Source organism: Cupressus sempervirens, chromosome 5, assembly GCF_028749045.1.
Source record: "Cupressus sempervirens isolate cs-2001-9-10 chromosome 5, ASM2874904v1, whole genome shotgun sequence".
In the NCBI taxonomy this organism is placed as follows: domain Eukaryota; kingdom Viridiplantae; phylum Streptophyta; class Pinopsida; order Cupressales; family Cupressaceae; genus Cupressus; species Cupressus sempervirens.
Window position 1 is genome coordinate 392,645,271 of NC_143122.1, and position 21,257 is coordinate 392,666,527.

Genomic DNA, 21,257 nt, shown 5'->3' on the forward strand with positions numbered 1-21,257 from the left:
AAAGAGGATGAACTTAGTAATTATACAGTAGTTTTTATACTTGTTCCTCCTCCTAGGATCCACCATGCATTCCCTCCCATTAGGACCTCACCCTCACCCAACCAAGCCCCCTCACCAAGGAGTAGATCAAGTCACAAAGCTAGTGTTTCCATTTGTGACAACAAATTATAGAAAGGAGAAATTAGAGAGGCTACTAAAGGGGAATCCCAATAATAAGTTGATAACTCTAAGACTATAGCTTTTAAGCTAAGTTACCAGTTAGAGTTTGGATTCAAAGAACCAATTTGCCGATACAACAAAATTTTGAAATGCGGTTTGGGTTCGTTGGTATAGAAACATGTAAAATTATATATACATGCATACATACATATGTATGCAGCCAAAAAAAATGAATTAAGATTAGAATGCCACATAGTATCATAAAAACAAAAGAAAACCTATAAACTTGTATTTATATCATATCTATTATCAACACCGAAATATTAAAATCATATCGAGTCCAAGAATCATTGTTTTGAATTTCAACAATTAGAACTTCATACTAAGTTTTAATCATCTAATGGATTATCTAAATCTTTCTCTTCTTATTCTCATCATCAAAGGCATTACTTTATTCACAAATAGTGCCAATGTCAATGGGACCAGCTGCACTAATGACTTTTTGCTTTCTAAGTTGTCCAATCCTCATTACTTTTTCATTGTTCAAAGAACTTACCAGTTTGTAATTAACATTCTGCTTGAAAAATATTATATAAGTAGCTTGTAACTCCCTTCACCTATTGAAGATGTTGTTGAATATTTAAAATATCATTTATCATGATACAAAGCTTCTAATTAATCGAACAGGGATCATTATTAGCAATTGGATATAAAAATTTCACTAAAAGATATATTAAGTGCTAGTTTAATTTGATGTAATAAATATTTAAACTTAATCAAATTTTGTTTTGTAATGTTAGAGATCTTTATTCAAATTCTGTAATAATCACTTTCTGCACTAAATTATAGAATGTATCTCAGTGAAACTATACCTAGTTCGCACTCGGTTTGCCTGGGTCTTCCCTGGTTCTACCTAGGTTCAACCTGGAGTAACTAGCTTGCCTAGGTTCAAACCCAAGTGGAACCCAAAAGGGAACCAAGACCAAAACCAAGGACCGGTTTAAAATTCACCTGGTTCAAAAGGCTAGGGGGAGAACTAGGTAACGCTTGAAAGAGAACAAAAAACATAAGATCGTGTAAAGAAGGCAAGAATGTAAATTATGAAGCAAGAAAGAAGAGAGAAAGACCCCCATGCCCCTCTTTTAAGGGAAGAGCTAATAAGAAAAGGAAGCAGGATTCCCAATTGTTTCAAGAACTTTAAAGCTCCCATGGATACTGAATGTTGATATTGTTTACGGATTTGAAAATCTCCTCTTGGAATGTCAAGTGACTAGAATCCCCTGACAAGAAATATATCACTAAAAAACTTCTCCTATTTTAGAAAGACGTTGACTTCCTCTTGTAAGAGGTCAAGGCAGTAGTATTCTCCTTGGCCATTAAATCTTAAATGCACATGGAACGATGCAAAAGCATATTATACTAAGCACCCCAAAGGCAGGGGAAGGGATGCCATTATGGTAGGTCCTAAGATGAAAAAGCATATCATTGAATGGGGTTTCTCTCCATGCAATAGAATGACGTGGATCATCACAGTTGACCTCCAGGCCCCTCTTTTAACGGAAGAGCTAATAAAAAAACGAAGTAGGATTCCCAATTATTTCAAGAACTTTAAAGCTTCCACGGATACTAAATGTTGATATTGTTTACGGATTTGAAGGTCTCCTCTTGAAATGTCAGGTGACTAGAATCCCCTAACAAGAAATATATCACTAAAAAAATTATCCTATTTCAGAAAGACGTTGACTTTCTCCTCTTGCAAGAGGTCAAGGCAGTAGGATTCACCTTGGACATTAATCTTAAAATGCACATGGAATGATGCCAAAGCAAATTATACTAAGCACCCCAAAGGCAAGGGAAGGGCTGTCATTATGGTAGGTCCCAAGATGAAAAAGCATATCATTGAATGGGGCTTCTATCCATGCAACAGAATGGCGTGGATCATCACAGTTTACAATGGCGTTGAAATTGGACTAGCTAATTTGTATAAATCCAATGACCATAAAGAGAGAACAGAATTGTGGAAATGGATGAGCAATCTAAAAGAAATACCTTGGATCATTGGTGGTGCCTTCAATATGATTAAAAGAGCGCAAGAGAAAATCAAGGGAGTCCAAATTTGAATGGAGAGGCAATGAAAAGTTTTCTTGGTATTTAATGGTCAATAAACCTAAACTTTTTGATCCAATGGCAAGAGATAAGGCTAATCACAATGGTATTTGGTTCACTTAGTCACATTTCCAACAGGGTACCGAGAGAATTTACTCTAGAATAGACGGGTGTTATGTGTTACGGTAAATCAATGTTATTGTAGTACTATTAAACAAAGGAGATGAAAGTTCCTTGTATAGATTTACATAGACAATGTTTTGCAGAAAAATCGGCAAACCCTACAAATTTTGCAGATCAGCATGATGCCCCAAAACAAACTGTAAAAAGCCACAATGTTTAGGAGAAAAATCAAAAAAACTAGACACAATTTTTGAGGTGAAAATTTGATCAAAACCAAACAATAGAATCTGACACACAAATCAAAGAATACAAAGCTTCATTTTTTTGATAAAACAGTAAAACAACATATTTTTTTAAGAAAAGATTTATAAACTTGCCAAATAATTTTTGAGGAAAAAATTATAAACCCACAAAGGAAACCCATGCAACTTTGTGAATAACAAATCATAAATTTTTTTGAGGGAAGAAATTATAAAAACCCATTAGATAATTTTTTAAGGGAAAACATTTTGAAAACCCATCAAAAAAATCTCCATGCAGCAAAATACAAGACTTCGTGTGGAAAAACATCACATGCAATTAAATGCAACCCTAAAAAAACATTTTGAAAACCCATCAAAAAAATCTTCATGCAGCAAAATACAAGACTTCGCGTGGAAAAACATCACATGTAATTAAATGCAACCCTAAAAAATCAAAGATCTTTGCCCAAACCAAGAAATCACACAATCAAAACCCTCAATCAGACTGGTAATTTCAGCAACAATCTTCAAATAAAAACCACAAATTTCATAAAGTACCTCTAATTGTCTTTTTTCCAAAAAAATAAGAAAACAAAGTTTTGGAAAAAAATCCAGACTAGAAGGCCCAAATTTTTCTTAATAAATTCGCCAAATTTTATGAAATCCCACCAACTGGCTCTGATAGCATGTTATGGTAAATCAATGTTGTTGTAGTTGTAACTTGTATTAAACAAAGGAGATAATAGCTCTTTATACAAATTTGCAAAGATGATGTTTCTAAAAAAAACAAACATGAGCTAAAGATAGAAATAGAAATTTCCTAATAAACTAAAGACTAACTAAGATGACCACTAAAGAAACATTATAATATTCTAATACTATGTAAATTGAGAGTTTTTTGGATTAAAGGTCCATGAGGAAATACCCATTCAAGAGGGTTCCATACACACTTAAAGACCATTATCCTATAATCACCACTTTATTTACACGCAACTGTGCAAAACCCATAGAAAGGGGGAAGAACCACTTTGCTCTTGACAAACAACTTCTGGTTAATGAAGATACCAGATCAGCAACCAAAATCATTAGATGGTATAATTTAACTATTGCTCCTCACAAAAATTCAATCGAAAGATAGAATCAAAATGTATGCATTTGGAAAACTATGTTTCAAGTGGTGGGGAAGAAAGTTGCTAAGGACAATAGGAGGAAAGAAGTGGAACTACGTGATCAACTATGCCAGGCTAAGGACATTATTCAGAGGGATCCCTCTAACTTGGTTGCATTGACCACCCTTCACAATCCACAGACAACCTAAGGAGGCTTCAAAATTATATAATGCAGCGAGCCAAAATTAGGGCTAGAGTTAATTGGCTCTCACAGGGGGGTAGAGGCTCCAGATAGTTCTTTCAACTCCTTAAAAGCAAAGAGAATAGAGTCAAAATCGATTGCATTAATGAAAGGGGCAGTATTCTTGACAAACAAGAAGATATTTCGAAAGCATTTGTTACCTACTATTCCAACCTATTGTCTTCTGAGGAGGTAGGGCATAATATGGAGGCTGTCAAGAACAAAATCAAAAATATTATCCCAAACAAAGTGTCTATAGAAGATGCTGAGATTCTAAATAAAGTTATAACTAGGAACAAAATTGAAAATACCATTATGCATATGCAACATGACAAGGATACCGAACTTGTTCGCCTTCCAATAGAATTCTACAAGAGCAATATAGATTGGATAGCAGAGGATTTGCACCAAGAATATACAAAGGCCATTGATTAGAATTCACTTGGATGTACTATCAATTTGCGCCTCCTTAAGCTCATAACAAAAGAAGGGGATAAAACATTGAAAAAAGTTTGGAGGCCTATAACACTCCTTACTGTGTCATACAAAATCCTTGCCAAGTAGTCCACACTGAGGTTAGAAACAGTCCTTCCTAAGGTTATTGGTCCAACACAAACAAATTTTGTCAAAAGAAGGTTTATCCTAAAGAAACTGATCACCTACTCGAAGGCTCTAGATTTGGCCAAAGATTCTAACCAAAATGCTTGAATGATGCTCCTAGATTATGAGAAGCATATGAGAGAATAGGATAGAAATTTATAATGATGATGTTAGAAAGCTTTCAACACCGTCCATAGGGATATGTTATGGAATAGGATGGAAGAATTAGAGGTCCCAACAGAGTATAGAGTTGTTGTTTCTAAATTTTACGAACAGGTTAAAGCAAAAATCAGAACCAAAGTGGGCATGTCAGAATGCTTTGGCAGTGACATAGGGGTCAAACAGGGATGCCCATTATCACCTACCTTGTTTGGCCTCTATATTGACAAGTTAGAGGAATGGCTAAACAAAGCCAATGAAGAGGGAATTCAGTTGGCTGAAAATGTGATCAGATTGCTTTTATATGCCGATGACCTCATTCTGATTGCTAAAACAGCACAGGGGCTGAGAGAACATTTGAAGAACTTAGAAATCTTTTGCACGAAGGTAGGGATGTAGATCAACACTTCTAAGACCAAGATCATGGTCTTTTCCTTGAGGAAGAGAAAACAACAATGCACTTTCATATTTAATGACAAAGCACTAGAAACTGTAGAAGAATACAAGTATTTGGGGACAAATTTCCATTACCGGCTCAGTTGGGAAACATGCAGATCAAAAAGGATATAGGGGGGTTGGAAGGCATCTTATCTTCTTCGAAACAGGTGCAGGACAGCAGAGTTATGAGATCAGAAGACTAAGAAAACCCTCTTTGGGTTGTTGGTGATACCAGTTATTTTATATGGCAGCGAGGTATGGAGGAGCAGCATATCAAACCATAAATGGCGGCAAATTGAAAGAATTTAGAAACACTTCATCACAACTAATCTCAAAATCAAATCCACAGTCCCATACGAGATTATTTTAGGGGAGGCGAGCATGTTCCTGATGGAGGCTTCAGCAATTGTTAGATTGCTGAGCTACCTAAAGGTGAGTAAAATGGATGCACATCGCTGGCCTCGTAGGATAGTTGATGGAGAACTAGCTCGTTGGAAGAAGACATGGAAGAAACAAAACGATAAATGGTTCAATAAGTGGAACACTGACTACCAAGAATGCCCGGAAAACAATTCTGAAATTAAAAAATGGGTGGCAGGAAAAGTCAGATCTGTCATGTGGGCAAACCAGCTAGGTAGAAAAAAAGCCTATTATGTCAAAGAATTTAATTCCACATGCGAACATGACAACAAAGAATATTTAGGAGTTGAGATCAAAGGAAAAGCAAAAATCTTAATTGCTCAATTGAGATCTGGTTCCCACCGTTTGAGACGTGAAACTAGTAGATGGAAGGCCCCTAAGGAAGAGTGGGAGGACAGAATTTGTAGATTTTGCAACGAGGGTGTGGTGGAAACAAAGTGGCACTATCTGAAGGACTGTACAGCATATGAAGACATTCACAACCAACACAAAGAAACGTTAAAAAGTGAACAACATAAAAGACCTTTTCAAAGTACCAAGACTCCTCAAGGGGGTCATTTTACTTATGCAAATTCACAACAAAAGAGACAAGCTGGAGAAATCACATCAAACTGACTAGGAGTTCTATGTGGGTCCCTTAGGCTTATGGCCTCGTGGACATCATTAAAATTCTTTCATTCATTCATTCAAATCTCTTCTATCAGATGGTTTCTACCCTGATGATGGAGTTACAAAAGGTGTAGAGGTGAATGGCTTCAGATCTGATCAGTTTCTCCTTAACAGATCCGTCGGACAAGGCTGCCCATTGGCCCCTGCCCTCTTTGTTATTGCAGTAGATGCACTCTTCTACATACTTAGGGACCCAGACAATACCATCCCACCCAAGGTTAAAGGTTTCAAATTTGTCATAAAGTCTTATCCTCCTACACCATTTACTATACCTCTGCTTGGTTATTCAACCAAAGCCGGTTTAATTATGTACAGAAAAGAATTAGAGACTTTTTTATGGTCGGAAGAGGAAACAACAAATTCCATGCTATCAAGTGGGAGTGGTGGATGAAGAAGGGTTGGGCCTCAAGGATCTAAGAATCCACGGCATCTCTCTAGAAGTGAAATGGATTGCCAAAACTACACATGGGGATGAACCTTGGAAGGTACTTATCAGAAACAACATTACTAGAGCTACCTCTCATAAGGCTAAGTACTGGAAGGGCTTACATTTAAATGATCTTTTATCAGGAAGGATGGACCTAAAAGTAGCAAGCTCCAATTTCTTTAAATCTGTTTGGAAAAGTTGGAATGCCATCAAGCACCTGACCTTCAACATGGATATCATAAATGATGAAATAAAAATAAGCAGTGAAAGATCATTTTGTGGAACCTCCTTTTAAGAGACAAACCCTTAGGTCCTATTCAAGGATGCTCAGCTGAATCCTGGTACAGAAAAGGCATAATTTTGTTTGCAAATATTATCCAAAACGATGAACTCATTAGTTGACAGCAGTTGCAATACCAATTTGATCTCCCACAAACACAATGGAGCACATATAGCGTGATCAGAGAAGCTTGTGGAGTGCTATACCTGCCAAGGCAGCTACATGAGGAGATGGTGAGGGTGGATTCATGCAATGGGGATGGCACTCTTCTCCATGTTTACTAAGGCTAATATCATCCATAGGCTCCTCACAGATTCCGAGGATATCTTCTCCCACCTCAACATTGTTTGGAACCTTAACCTTGCTCCCACAGCTGGACCACTACCCTAAAGAGACTCTGGCATTCGACTGTTGAACCTAAAGTATCCTGCTTCATATGGTTCTTCCTTCTTCACAGACTACCAATCAAGAAACCATTCAGTGATCACACCATTTGTTCTTACTGTTTCTGCTCTGAATCCTTGCTGCATATTTTCTGAGTGTAAGTTTGACTATGAGGTCTTAGCCACGTTTGGGCTTTTCTTTAACAGTAGTGTCTCTATCTTTCAGGTTATAGCTGGTTATATGCAACAAGAGCTGAACCACAACAATAACATCTTTTGGTCTATTCTTTCTGACTATATTCTTTGGAGCATTTGGAAATTGAGAAATGATAATATATTCAATGGTAAATCTAGGAGTCTTACTGAGTCTCTAAAGAGGCTCGTTATCATAATATTGTTGTGCAAGTTACAGCTATATTCAATCTCAAAGAGGACAAATTTCTAAAACTGATCGATGAAGAGTGGAGCTCCAGAAAGACGAACTGGCATATGGATATACCACAGTAAAACCGGCCCATGATAATGATTTTGACATCAGTATAAAGCAATTGTTGAACCAGATTAAACTTTAAAGCCAACAAGAAAGGTGAAGGACCCAGCTCAGGTACCAAAAGGAACAGGGGCCAGGAAGCAGTATATATATGGCAGGATACCATGGCAGCAGATTCCCAAGCACCTCCCTCAGCAACTAATCCTCCTTCTCCCCCTCCCCTCCCACAGGACGCTTTTATGCCACTTTCATATAATGTAATCACTGAGAATAGGAGAAGGCTCAAATAGGTATATGGGCCTTCAGAATGGACAGCAAGGCTCTGATATGCCTTTTCAGAAGGTCTCCTTTTGAGTTGGTAGCCTGGTTCCACAACTTTATTTTATGGGCCTTTTGTTAATGATCATGTAATATGTTGTAATACTGTGGTACTGGTATCGTCGTTTCAGCTGCTGGTATCTAGTAAACACAGCTGGAGGTAAATTGTGAACTTCATTGTAGCTTGCTTTATACTAAATAGAAAAGAATTAATATAATGTGCCTTCAGTGTCTCAATATTTATGTGTAACCACTAACAATCACTGAATGTTCATTTAGAACTTATTTTATATTTAAGCATACTATTGCAGTTCATGGAAAAACTATATTTAAAAAAATATTCAACATCAAATTTTGGGAGGGAAAATAAGTCGTGGATTTTTAGGGCCAGATAAACTTCCATACATTTCACCTGCACCAAGTCAAGGCTAAATAAGAGTTCTTTGATTTTTCCAGAATTGAGTAAAATGGTTGTTTAGGCACGTCACTAAAAAGGAGCATATCAAAAATTCACACCCTCTTTAACCTGTATTCTAAGCACCCTTGCTTCAACATGATAACAATTAGAAAAAGATAAGAAAGTACAACAAACATAACATTTGAGAAACAAGTACAAGAGTTTGAAAGCATATGGTAACATTCTCTTATCCTTATATTCTAAGAAGTAAGAACCTTTGTGTTAATGTTATAGTTCAGTCAGGCTAAAATGATGGTGAAAATAAATAGAAATAAATGACCTATTATTTTCAATATATAATTATTGCACAATATATTTATTTGTAATATACACACACCCTATTATATTTGTTTTATTAACTGTTCAAACAATAATATAAATCCTGACCGACTAACACATCAGTTTGACTGATTAATACATCAGTTTGGTTGATAGTGACTATAATTGCTTGTATTAAGTTTTGTTAAGGGTGACGTGGAGAGTCACCACCTGATGGGACGTGACCCCATTGGGTGGTGACTCTCCGTCACCTTTATATAAAGAGTCGCTGCCTGCTAATGTCATCAACGAACACAGAGAAAATAACAGTCTTCTACGGTGATAAAGGCACAGCGATCTCTGCTAAGAATCTATAATATTTAACATCTTCTTCAGTGATTTCTAAGTTTATTATTAGCAAAGTCTCTGAAAAAACTGTATAATAACAGTAGAGTTATTATTATACTAGAACCAATGTTTTCAGTATATTCAAAAGGATATAAGAAGCAGTATAGATAAAGTCTGATATATACACTATTTCAACACTTTGCTTTAACCAGAATAACAGTTAGAAAGAGATGAAATAAAAACAATTAACATAAGTATCTAAAAAACACATAAAGGAGAAATGAAAGCAATCATTTACATTCTCTTTTCCTCATATTGTAAGCAGCTTTTCTTTAACCAGGAAACAACAAAAAAAATAAGATCAAAACAATAACACAGAAAAGTTCGAGTCATTCAAGGCTCACTTTTTCTTACGATCACGCTTTCTTTTCCCAGGAGTGGCCAAATTTTGGCACTCCAGAAGAAGACGAAATTCATCTCCTCTCTTCCTTTTTCTCTTTGATCTCTCGCCTTGAACTTCTGAATTTTGCAACACACTATTTTGATTTTCAAGCTTTGCATGTAATTTGTTAATTTCAACGGCAAGTTTATCCTCTGGATCAGGTGCACTAACTGGATTCTTCATTACATTCCCCTTTACTTTTGGTTTCTGTGCTCAATATTACTTAGTAATTAGTCTTCCCCTTGATTATTTTTACATGTAAACAAAAACAAAATATTTCTGAAAAAATACAATATCATTAACTTTGAAATGTCAAAATAAGGATTTTCAGTAAAGATGATACTCCATGTATGAACATTCTCAAAAAAATTGAGTACAAAGTTACAAACCACAGTAACTCAAGAAAAATCTTGTCTTGAAAACATTTTTAGTATCAACCTGTGAAATAAGAAATCTGTAAGACCTCTACTCGTATGTACTGATTTAAATATGAATTTATCTGTTAAATCCTTTATAGGAGATCTAAATGGATATATGAGCATGACAAGGCAATGGTGTGGAAGAATATTGATGTTCTTGTAGGAAACCATGTAGAGGATATTATGATAATTATGGTTATCTTACGTATTATGATTTGATGATTGTTGCAATAATATAACTTAATACTTACCCTCTTATGAATCAGTAGAAATTTGAAGACAAAGATTATCAACTCACTAAAATTGCCCTTAAATAGCTAAATTTTAAACATTAAGAGTACATTATGATTTGTTAAGGTTGTTAGGGTATTGTTTACAAGAGGTTATACTTCTATATTGGGATTAGTTATTCAGTTACTCGAAATTATGGTTTAAATCATAAACATTGCATGTGTTTTCTAGGATACATCTACATAATTAGGTGATAGAAAGTTATGGACTTAGATGATAATCATGATGGATATGAATTAAGGTTTTATGGTTTAGGTGTTCTAATCGAAATTGATATCATTTGACACGTTCATGTTTTGATACCTTGTGATTCAATACGAACTACATTGTTTAACTGTTTAAACATTGATTTGTACTAACGATGCTATGTGGTGTTTCAACTTATGATGATGATGTTATTATGGTACCTTGATAATTAGGCTCTATGCATTTAGATAGTTCAGTATGCTCTATTGATGATGTTTATGATGTTTAGGTATATGCATGCATTATGATGATTAGTCTAGTATTTTAATCTGAATTGATGAATATGTTATGTTATTTTGATTATGCAATCAGTTATGTTTATCATGTGCAGAAATGGAAAAGTTTATTAAAATGAGAATGTAGAATGTCCCATCAATTGATTATGCAATTTGAATTATATATGTGTGTGTGTGTGTGTGTGTGATTTTATTGAGCTACTGATGTTCAAATTGAGTGTGCAGAAAAATTACCGTGGAAATTATCAGAGAATCAGTAACCAGCCATATGTGCAAACTTCAAAGCCAAGGTTGAATCTAATAAAGAGATTTGAACCTTGTTGTTAAGTGATTTAATTTGTGATCGTAAATTGTATGTATGTATTAAGTGATTCCATTGTGTAATTAGTGGCATGTCAATGCTGTATAATGTTACTTTACAGTGTCACTTGACACTTGTCATGTGTCCAGGTAACAACATGTCTACTAAGGTTGGCAATGTAACCCTAAACCTAATTGACCCATTAGGAACCTAATTAAACCCCTTTGATTTGGAGATACTTGTAAGGTCCCACCAATTAGGTTATTTGAATTCAAATCTTTCTAATCACTTCTAGAGGCCAAAAAGTGGTCCTAGGGGCCAATTTTAGCAAAATGCAAGTATCTAAGTGTTAAGGGTATAGGTTACGAACATTTCTAACACTACTAGAACTCCCTAGTGGCGTTGGTGACCCTTTTAATATCCCATTTCCCACATGTTGCGAAAATTGAGTGAATCTTGACCTTTTCCCAAACCCAAACTCTTTTCCAATCTTGCACTTATGATAGGGAACAAGGGAAAGCCAAAGGACTAAAGGGTCAATTCTGAATTTAATGTTGGTGGGTGGGTAGAATTTGGAGGCCTTTTTAGAGGCCCTATGAGGAGTTAGGTGGTGTTCACCCACTCTCTACTTTTAGAGACATTAGGGTTTTGTATTGAAGGAAGCAAAAGGGATTGAGCTCTTCTCAAACACCATTTTATCATAACACTTGTGAAGGTTGGTCACCTCCATGGCCATGAAATTCTTGTTCTTGTTTGCAAATAGATTAGTATGTTATTTCATTCTCTTACATATGTGCTTCATGTATTTTGTGTTGTTGTAATGTAAGGGGATGGGATTCCGGCTTTGATTTCATTCTTGTTTTTGTTCATTTTCTTGGTTTTGTATTGAGGGATTGTGAAGGGTGTAATGACATTACTCACCCTTGGATAGGGAAGAAGTGGCCAAGTATGGGGGAAGGGGTTAGTTGGACTCCATGGAAGTGTAGAGTCTCTTCTCATGGAGAGGAGAGAAGAAATGCAAGGTGTATGGGCCCTTGCATGCCAATGTTATTGATCTTGTTTTGGGGGAGATAAGGAGGAGAAAGTATGGAAAGTTTATGTGAAATCTAGCCTTGGGAAAAAGGCATATTTATTGTATGTTTTAAATTTGGCAATCTCCTAAATGGTAGTCCACCTTCACCCCTTTGTTATGGGTTCAAGGTGAATCCCATTGTGCAAGCCTTGGATGGGTGTTTTTGCTGTGTTTTATGTTGTGCGATTGGAATTGGTTGTCACCTGTTGGTTACCGGTTCTCCTAGCTCGGTGGGTGGTCTCCTTGAGACCTACGATGGGAGGTGAGCTTTCCACGGTTAGTTCTATGTGAAATTGCAGATTTTGGATAGAACCTCATGATGGAGCAATCTTGGAATTGGAGCATTGAAGGTGTTCTTGAGTCATTGTGTTTGGAGACTTCTCCATTGTAGTAATCTCTATTGTATTTTGCATTCATGTTGAAGATGGATTTTTAGCTTGATGAAGATCTATAGATAGATCACATGATGTAAATCTCATAATTTGATAATGGAAATGAAGTTGTATTATGATAAAGATGTATACCATGTGACAATATTCCTTTTTTTCAAATTCAATTCCTATCTTCAAATGCATTAAGATAGCATAGTTAGCAAAGGTAGTATTCCATAAATTATCACTTGAAATCTTGAATTCCAATAATGAAAGTAATCAGGATTCACATTTATAGCATCATAGCATTTCATGAGAAATTTTAATCTAGTTTGTCATTCTCCTTTAAATTCTTGCAAAAGATTCAATATTCAAATGTACAAATTCAACTATAATGCACTTCAATCTTACCTAACAAATTCAATAGTTAAACAATAGACTATAGTCCTAATGAAGACATATGTAAAACTACATTAAAACATACCCCCCAACCTAAAAGAAAATATAAAATACCATGCATTTTAACTCATGAGCAAACACAAATGCAAGGGAGAAAAATACATGTCTACAAAAAAATCCAAAATATGCATCGACAGGATGCTGGAAAATGTATGGGCTTATGATAAACCTTTCCACAAGAAAATGTAGAGAATATTCTCATGGATGCCTTCCAATAAATTTTAAATGCTAAAGTCCTCTGATTGAAAATATTAACATTAAATTATCATAGAAAAAGATTCTATTTAAAACATATATAAAAGCCTCATCGTCACTTTTTAAAAAGTGGAGACAAAAAGCTTCTAAAAGAAAGATTAAATAAAACAAAAAAATATTTTAAAAAAACAACTTAAGAGGGGGGATGGGACACCACATGGTCTCCACCCCACCTCATCACTCCCTCTACCAAACTTAGGTATTGATCTTTCCAAGCATGGGAGGGGAAGTCAACTTTAATTTATGCATCCCTTTCAAAACATAACCACTCTTTTTAATTTTTCCCCTTGTCTTGCACGCCTCCCCCCAAGCATACTCCTTGACTCCAACCTATACTCCTTCCTTGGGCAGCGCCCACCTCTTGGTGAAGCGTGTCAAGGGTGTGGGGAAGTGGGAAAGGAGAGGGGAGGATAGGATAGGAGGGGTAGGATGTACAAGTAGGTAACTTAGGAAATTTGATGTAGTTTTAGTTTAGTTTATTTTTAATTTAGTTAGTATATTTTAATTCAGTTTAGTATATTTTTAATTTAGTTTAGTTTTCTTTAGTAAGTTTAGTAGTAATTAATAGTATATTATGATAGTAATTTAGTGTTGTAATGGCATGTGATGCTAAGTTTGAAAAAAAATGTAGTTGGTATATGTGCTTAGGAAAATGGTGTTTTAAATTAGTAAAGTGATATTATTTCTATTTCAATATTTAATTAATAAGGGAAATGTTGATTTATATTAGGAATTACTTTTTATCTAGTTTTCGAAATTAAAATTATTATGGTTACTGAGTATCTTTTTTTATGGATGTTAATTATGGAAGAGGGTCATAGGTTAGAATGGAATAGTATTAGGAGATGTAAAAGAATTGGTGCCTTCCAAGTTGTTTAATGTTGGATTATTAATTAATGCTTCAATTTATATATTTTAATGATTTTAGGACGACGTTTAACAGTAATAATAATTAATTACATAAGGCTTAAGTTAGTAACTGGATTATAGAAGTGGTTAATGTTTAAAGGGTTATAGATAAAAGTTGACTAGATAAACTTGCTAAGATGAGTCGGATTAAGTTAGATGATCAATTGTATGTAGTAATATGATTTAATATTGAATATTTAATGTTTTTATTAATTCAAATAGGTTATGTTGATAAGTCGGGATCAAGTATTATACTATTGATAGCTTAACCCCCAAGTGCAGATTTATACACCTATGGGATTGAACTAGTATAATGAAATGAATATGAGGTATCATATCAACCTAATGAAACTTATGTTATTGATCAAATATAATATTGTGAAATGCAATGTAATTAAGTAAGGTTGGCTTACCCGTTAATTAGGGTTGGAACCCAAATGCATCAATATGAGGGTTTTTCTGCCCTCATATTAGAAGGTGAATCAAGTGACCTAAACTAAACCTACCTAACTTGAATTCAATTTAGGAACTAGGAAACCCTAAATTCTTCTTGAATTTGATGAACATAGTGAACATGAAACTATGGTTTAATTAATCAACCAAATCAACTCGAACTAAGTGTTCCTGTAGCACTTTGATTTATGGGTTTTGATCAGTGCGGTGTGTTGGATACCGACTCTGCATCCTTTTGGATTGTAATCGAAAACTCAATTATTGCCAAAACCTTGAGACTCAAAAAATAACTTTATCATGTTGTCATCTTTCTGCAACGTATCCGATGTTGGTACATGTCTAACATTGTTGTTATTACTTCTTTTTTAATTGTTGGCGTGTTTTCGCCCTAGTTTTGGGCATGACAAAATCCTTCAACTTCTTATACAAAAAATTTTAGTAAGAAGCACTTATCATTGATTTTAGGAAAGATAGACAAAACTGATACTCCATGATTTGACACAATTGAAATAGCATTTCCCGGAGCATATGTATCTACACTTCATGATCCTCTACAATGGACAAAATACACACAACATAATCAGTTACAAATTTATATATATGCACCTCAACCAGCGAAAGCCAAATAGGCTATTGCTTGAACGGAGCATATTCAAGAGGATAAATAAGAGAGAAATAATATGTATTCTAAGATTTGGGAATACAAATCGAACATCCTCATATACCCATGCTTTAGAAACGGATAGACAAGAGAATGGGATGCGTTCCATCTCTTTGATTGTGAGAATGTTTGCATGGATACACTTCCATAGTCCTCATTATGTGCGACCTTCAAATCATCTTCTTCCACCATCATTGTGATTATTAGAATGTTCTGATGCAAAGCGAACAATTTCTCTGCATCTGGAACACATTCCACTAAAAGACCAGTGCCTTCCTCTTTCATAGCTTGCTCTGCTTCTTTCTTGCTAATTTAGCATTTGAGAAGCCTGCAATACTCAATTCTCTCTCATTCCATTATTTAGTTTTCCCATTGAGTGGTTGTCTTCTACTACAGTTAAAACTTCATTTTCTTCTTGATAAAATCTGTTGCCTTCTAGATATATTTTCTTCAGCTTTCAATGCAAATTAACATGCCTCTTCCATAGTGTGCAATCAGGCCATACTCAACTCATCCTGTGTGTTCATTCTCAGCTCAATTATGTATCTTGCAAACTTTCGTTAGACCATAGTTAGAAAAATCTTTGTACTCACTGTGGACTCAGACAGACTCACACTCAGGAGTCGAATCCAAGCAAGTCTAACCTATTGGACTCGGAAATTTTTACATGGCCTCTTGGCAAGTCCACCATCGAGACTCATAAGTCCTTTTGATGGATTCTTTTCTGCAGCATGTAGACACCCAATCATGTTATAACTTCATTTTGTCGCTTTTTGACTCATTTGTTCTTTGTTCTTGCTCAAAATAGGGTTTTAGGGTTTGGAGAAGTTGAGGAAACAATATCAAAGCAGTTAAAGAGATCCAAGTAAAAGATTTTTCTTCTCTTTTTGTTCATTTCCATTTATGATAAATCAATAAAATCTTGAAAAATAAGGGGAAATGTTGGCCAAAAAAATTATATTTCCTTTCTTAATTTATTTCCTTGAATTTCTATCTTGTTTTTTAATACTATTTTTATCAACTGATTCATTATCAATTATTTGTTGATTTTCCATTGAACCCTATTGAATTTTTATATTTTTTGTGTTATAATAGCAATGTCAACTTCAACTAGAAAGGTGACCCCACAATCCACAAGAATAAAAGATGAAGCATGAAAGTATGGAATAAAGGCAAATAAAATGAGAGAGGTGACGTGCACAGAATGTAGCAAATGGGTGACAGTTGGAGGGAACTGGTTAAAATAACACAGTGCCAAAATACCTAGACAAAATGAGGAAGGTTGCCCAAATACATCTCCGAAGATTATTAGACACATGAAGGCTCTTCTTGCTGAATACAAATTGCAAACAGAAGAAAGTGGAAAACAAAAGAAGCCATGATACCTGCAATGAATACAAAGATGTCCACTCTGACTTCCCTAGGTCGCACTCGTAGAAGTGCAATCATCTATCAACTAAAATTGTCTACTGCTAACAATGAGGTTGAGGTTACTGAGACTCAGAATCCTCTTACATCAGAACCAAAAAAATATGTTCCATGCAATGTTCCAAGAGCACAACATTCACTTCAAGGTATGAAATGGAATAAGGAAAAACATGAGCAAGCAATGATAGCAACAAGAAAACGTGCATTAAAACTCTCAGTGGAAATGGCAAAAGACTGTTTGAAGGACTATTCTGGGGCCATAATGTTTCCGCAGTCAGAATCTCATGTTCTTCAAAGGCAGGATGAATGGCAGTTGTCTCTCAAAGATACAATTGACTCTTCCTTTATTAAGGGAGGTGGTCAGATTTCAGACAATGTAAGCAACGAACTGACAAGGAATATTGACCAAGGGGAGAGTCATAAAATGGAATTGCAGAACCTCAGACTAATGCAACAATTTTGCCAAGCGGTGTTCTGGGTTCTCACCAGGGTTGGAAGAATGCAGATTGGCTTCAAATGGGCGGGCCAGTAGCAGATGACTGCCAGTTGGGTGCTTTGGACAAATTTGTTATCCCAACGAATGATTTTGAAATGGCCACACGGTACCTTCAGGTGGAGGAGATAGAACCTAGTCCCACCTGTAAGAAGAAAGAGAGATTTCTCAGATTGTACCGGTGGAACCTCAGAGCCCCTTCAATCAAGTTTTCAAAGATATTCCAATTTCTCCAATTCAAAACCCGGAATCTTCCTTTCAAGGGTTCATGCACAGAAGTGGGGAACCGAAAGCAGTTGTAGAGGGATCTTGGAAGAACGATGTAGGGGATCAGGATATTTTGGGTTGGTCAGATATCCCAGACATTATGGAAGAAAGAACCATTCAGAAAACAGCAGCCACTATTTCTAAACCAAATGAAGGGGAAAAAACAAAGAGGGGATCCTAAATCAGCTCAGGAAAAACTGGGAGTGGCAGGAAGTGCACCCAATCAAGCACACCTTTTGAGGTCGGGAAAGGGACATGCCCTTTACCGGAAGATGCGAAGCTCCTTTCATGGAATGTATGCTGCAATGCCTGACAAGATCCACTTGATCAAGAGATGTCTTGACCAAGCTAAGGCGGATGTTATTTTTATTCAAGAAAACAAACTCAAAAAGGTGGATTTTGATAGTTTTCTAGTTATATTTCCTAGACGGAAATGTCATTTTCATGACGTTGAAGGGGCTTCTGGAGGACATTGTACTATGTGGAATGAGGGATCAATGAAGATCAGCATTCTTGGGCAAGATGTCTAGTGGATATGAGTTCGTATCTCCTCTCTGCAATTGCTTTCACATTTTCATGCATTCAATGTCTATGGGCCTACAGGCACCCTTCAAAGGCGACAGGTTTGGGGAGTTCTTTCCAATATTATTGATGGGTTGCAGGATGAATTAACTATTTTAGGAGGGTATTTTAATGCCTTTCTTAGTCCAGAAGAAAAAAGGGATGGAAAAGGCTGGAATAGTCAAAGTCAGATGGATTTTGCTAATTGTTGTGCTAGAACTGGCCTTGTGGAACCCGCACTTCGAATGGTCAATTCACATGGACCAATCGAAGGAAGGGTTTTTCAAACATTGCTGAGAAGCTGGATAGGTTTCTACTCACTGGTAACTGGGGGGCCACGGATTTGAGCTACAACGCAGAGATTTTAGGCATCACAGGTTTGGACCATTACTCCATTGGGCTACACATTCAAGACGACTCGACTCCAGAAAGAGCTCCATTCAGGTTTGAATCTATGTGGCTAAGACATAAAGATTTTGATGATCTAGTGTGTGGGTGGTGGAGGAATGCTCAGGTGGACCCAGGTAATAAAGCCTTCATGTTTTTCAGAGAATTGCAACTGATTAAGGAACAACTCAAGATCTGTAATAGATCTTCCTTTCAGAAGATCTTTAGTGAGAAGTTTAGATTAGAAAGTGAGCTGGCAGCTTTGCATTCTCAGATTATAGCCTTAGGGATGGGTGAGTTTGAATTTCAAAAGGAAGCTGACTTGAAAAAACAATATTCTGAAATTCTGGCAAGAGAAGAAACTTATTGGCATCAAAAATCTAGTGAGTTGTGGCCTGCTGCAGGGGATAAGAATAAGAAATTCTTCCATAATTCAGCAAAGATGTGTAGAACTTACAATAAGATCTTCTCGATTGAGACTTAAGAGTGGTGATAGGTTACATAAACCTGAAGACATTAACAGGGAAGTGGTCAATCATTTTTATCAGTTGTTTAATAACAGAGCTATGTCATCCAATGGCGATGGGAATGTGCTTCAAGTCATCCCTAAGGTTATCTCAGAGGATCATAATAGATTGCTGATTAGGCCAATCTCAGCTGAGGAAATTAAAAAGACATTGTTTGGTATGGGTGGTGAGAAGGCCCCGGGCCCAAATGGCTTCCCTACTGTTTTCTTTCAGCACTTTTGGCATCTGTTAGGTCAAGAAATAGTGGATATTGTGGAGGAGTTTAGAGTGGGGGCCTTTGAGCTTCATGATTTTAATAAAACTTTTATCTCTTTAGCCCCAAAGAATGATAAGAGGCTTACTATGGATGATTTTCGCCCAATTTCTCTTTGCAATACTATATATAAAATTATTTCTAAAGTGATTGCTAACAGACTTTCTCATGTGATGGATGTTGTGATATCCCCTTAACAGAGTGGCTTCTCCCTGAACTGCTCCATTTATGAAGGGGTCATTGTGGCCCATGAGGCTATCCACATGGCCAAGGCATCGAAGATAAGGAAGATGATGAGCAAGCTTGATATTAGAAAAGTTTATGATGCAGTTGACAGAAGTTTTCTTTTGAAGGTTATGGATTCTTTTGGTTTTTCAAAAGAATGGCTAAAATGGGTTAGGAGCTGTATTTCCACTCCATGTTTTTCTATTTTGGTTAATGGCTCTCCACAAGGTTTTTTTGAATCTTCTAATGGGCTGAGGCAGGGAGACCTGTTATCCTGCTTTCTTTTCACTATTATGGCTGAAGTCTTAGGAAGGTTGATTTATAAAGCCCAGTTGGATGGGCAGTGGAAAGGGATTCAAATTGTAAACACTGTGGATCCTCTTTCCCACTTACAATTTGCTGATGTGACTTATCTGGCTGGGGAGGCTACTTTGCAAGAGGCTCAGAACATCAAAGCTCTCCTTGATCAATATAGCCTTGTGTCTGGACCATGCATCAATTGGAGTAAGTCTGAAGTTAATTTTTTTTAACAATAATCAGCATATTCAACAAAGCATCAGTCATGTTTTAGGTATGAATGTTGGGAATCTCCCAAGTAAATATTTAGTTATCCCGCTGTTTGAAGGGGCTTCTAAGTCACATTTGTAGAAGGAATTAGTTGACAAATGTTTCAGAAAAATGGAAAGGTGGAAGAGCAGATGGCTTACTTCAGCAGGGAGGATTTTGCTTTTGAAATCTGTCATTTCGGCTATCCCTGTGTTCTCCATGATGTGTATGAAGATCCCTAAGAAGATTTTGAAGAACAAGGAACAAAGGATGTGAAGCTTCTTTTGAATGGTGAACAAAGCGCTAGGTGCGAAATTGGTATGGCAGCTTTACTCTCGATCATATCTTTTATGGGTTCAGGTTCTAAGGGCTAAGTACTTAGATAGCCAGGAGGACAATAGGAATCTTACCATTCATAATCCACCGAGGGGATCTGCAATATGGAACTTCATTCTAGAATGCAGAGAGGTGGTCACCAAGCACCTCACTTGGCAGATTGGAAATGGACAGCAGGCTAATTTTTGGGAGGACTCTTGGAATGGGCATAAAGTGCTATTGGAAGATGGAGAGAATGAGGAATTTTGCAGAGCTATGAAGAATCTATGGGATGGTAAGGTTAGTGAGTATATGGAGGCCTGTTCAACACCCTTTGGGGTGGATTGGAGATGGAAGCACATGGTCCAGATATTTCTGAAACTCTGAAGGAGAAGTTTACTAGGATTCTGCATGCACGTCCGATTTTCAGATCAAACAGAGAGGACAAACTTATTTAGTGTGCAGCAAAAAGTGGCGAATATTCGGTGAAAATTGGTTATCAAATGTAGTCTCAGCTTGAGTTAGAGGATAATTGGCCTATCAAGCTTTTTTGAGGGAAGGATTGCTTGCCTAAGGCTGGGGCTTTTGCCTGGTTGGCAGTTAAAGGGAGGATCTTGACAGATAATAGGAGGAAATTTGGAGTGGTGGACCCCTCTAGATGCAGCCTCTGTGAGGAGGAGGAAGAGACTATTCATCATTTGCTTTTAAATTATAAGTTTCCCATGGATGTTTGGAGGTTGGTTCAGAGTAATCTTGGGTGGCAGGGCCCTCTCCCTAACACTCTTAAAGTTCTCTTCTACTGCTGGCCTACTAGAATGCCTCAATTAGCTTTCTCTTGCCTATATGGATTCTTCGTCCTTTCAATTGTAATATGGGAAGTATGGAAAGAGAGAAATAGACGGATTTTTAAAGA

General features: G+C 36.4%; 1 protein-coding gene across 1 annotated transcript in view; it reads right to left on the reverse strand.

Annotated features, from left to right (window-relative positions):
- The window catches only part of LOC149556453 (coiled-coil protein), a 90,723-nt gene that overhangs the window by 15,346 nt on the left and 54,120 nt on the right, over positions 1 to 21,257 (reverse strand). Inside the window, exon 3 of the mRNA XM_089830765.1 lies at positions 9,632 to 9,876. Within this exon, the coding sequence (XP_089686891.1) occupies positions 9,632 to 9,876 (245 nt within the window). The remainder of the gene's footprint in view (positions 1 to 9,631; positions 9,877 to 21,257) is intronic.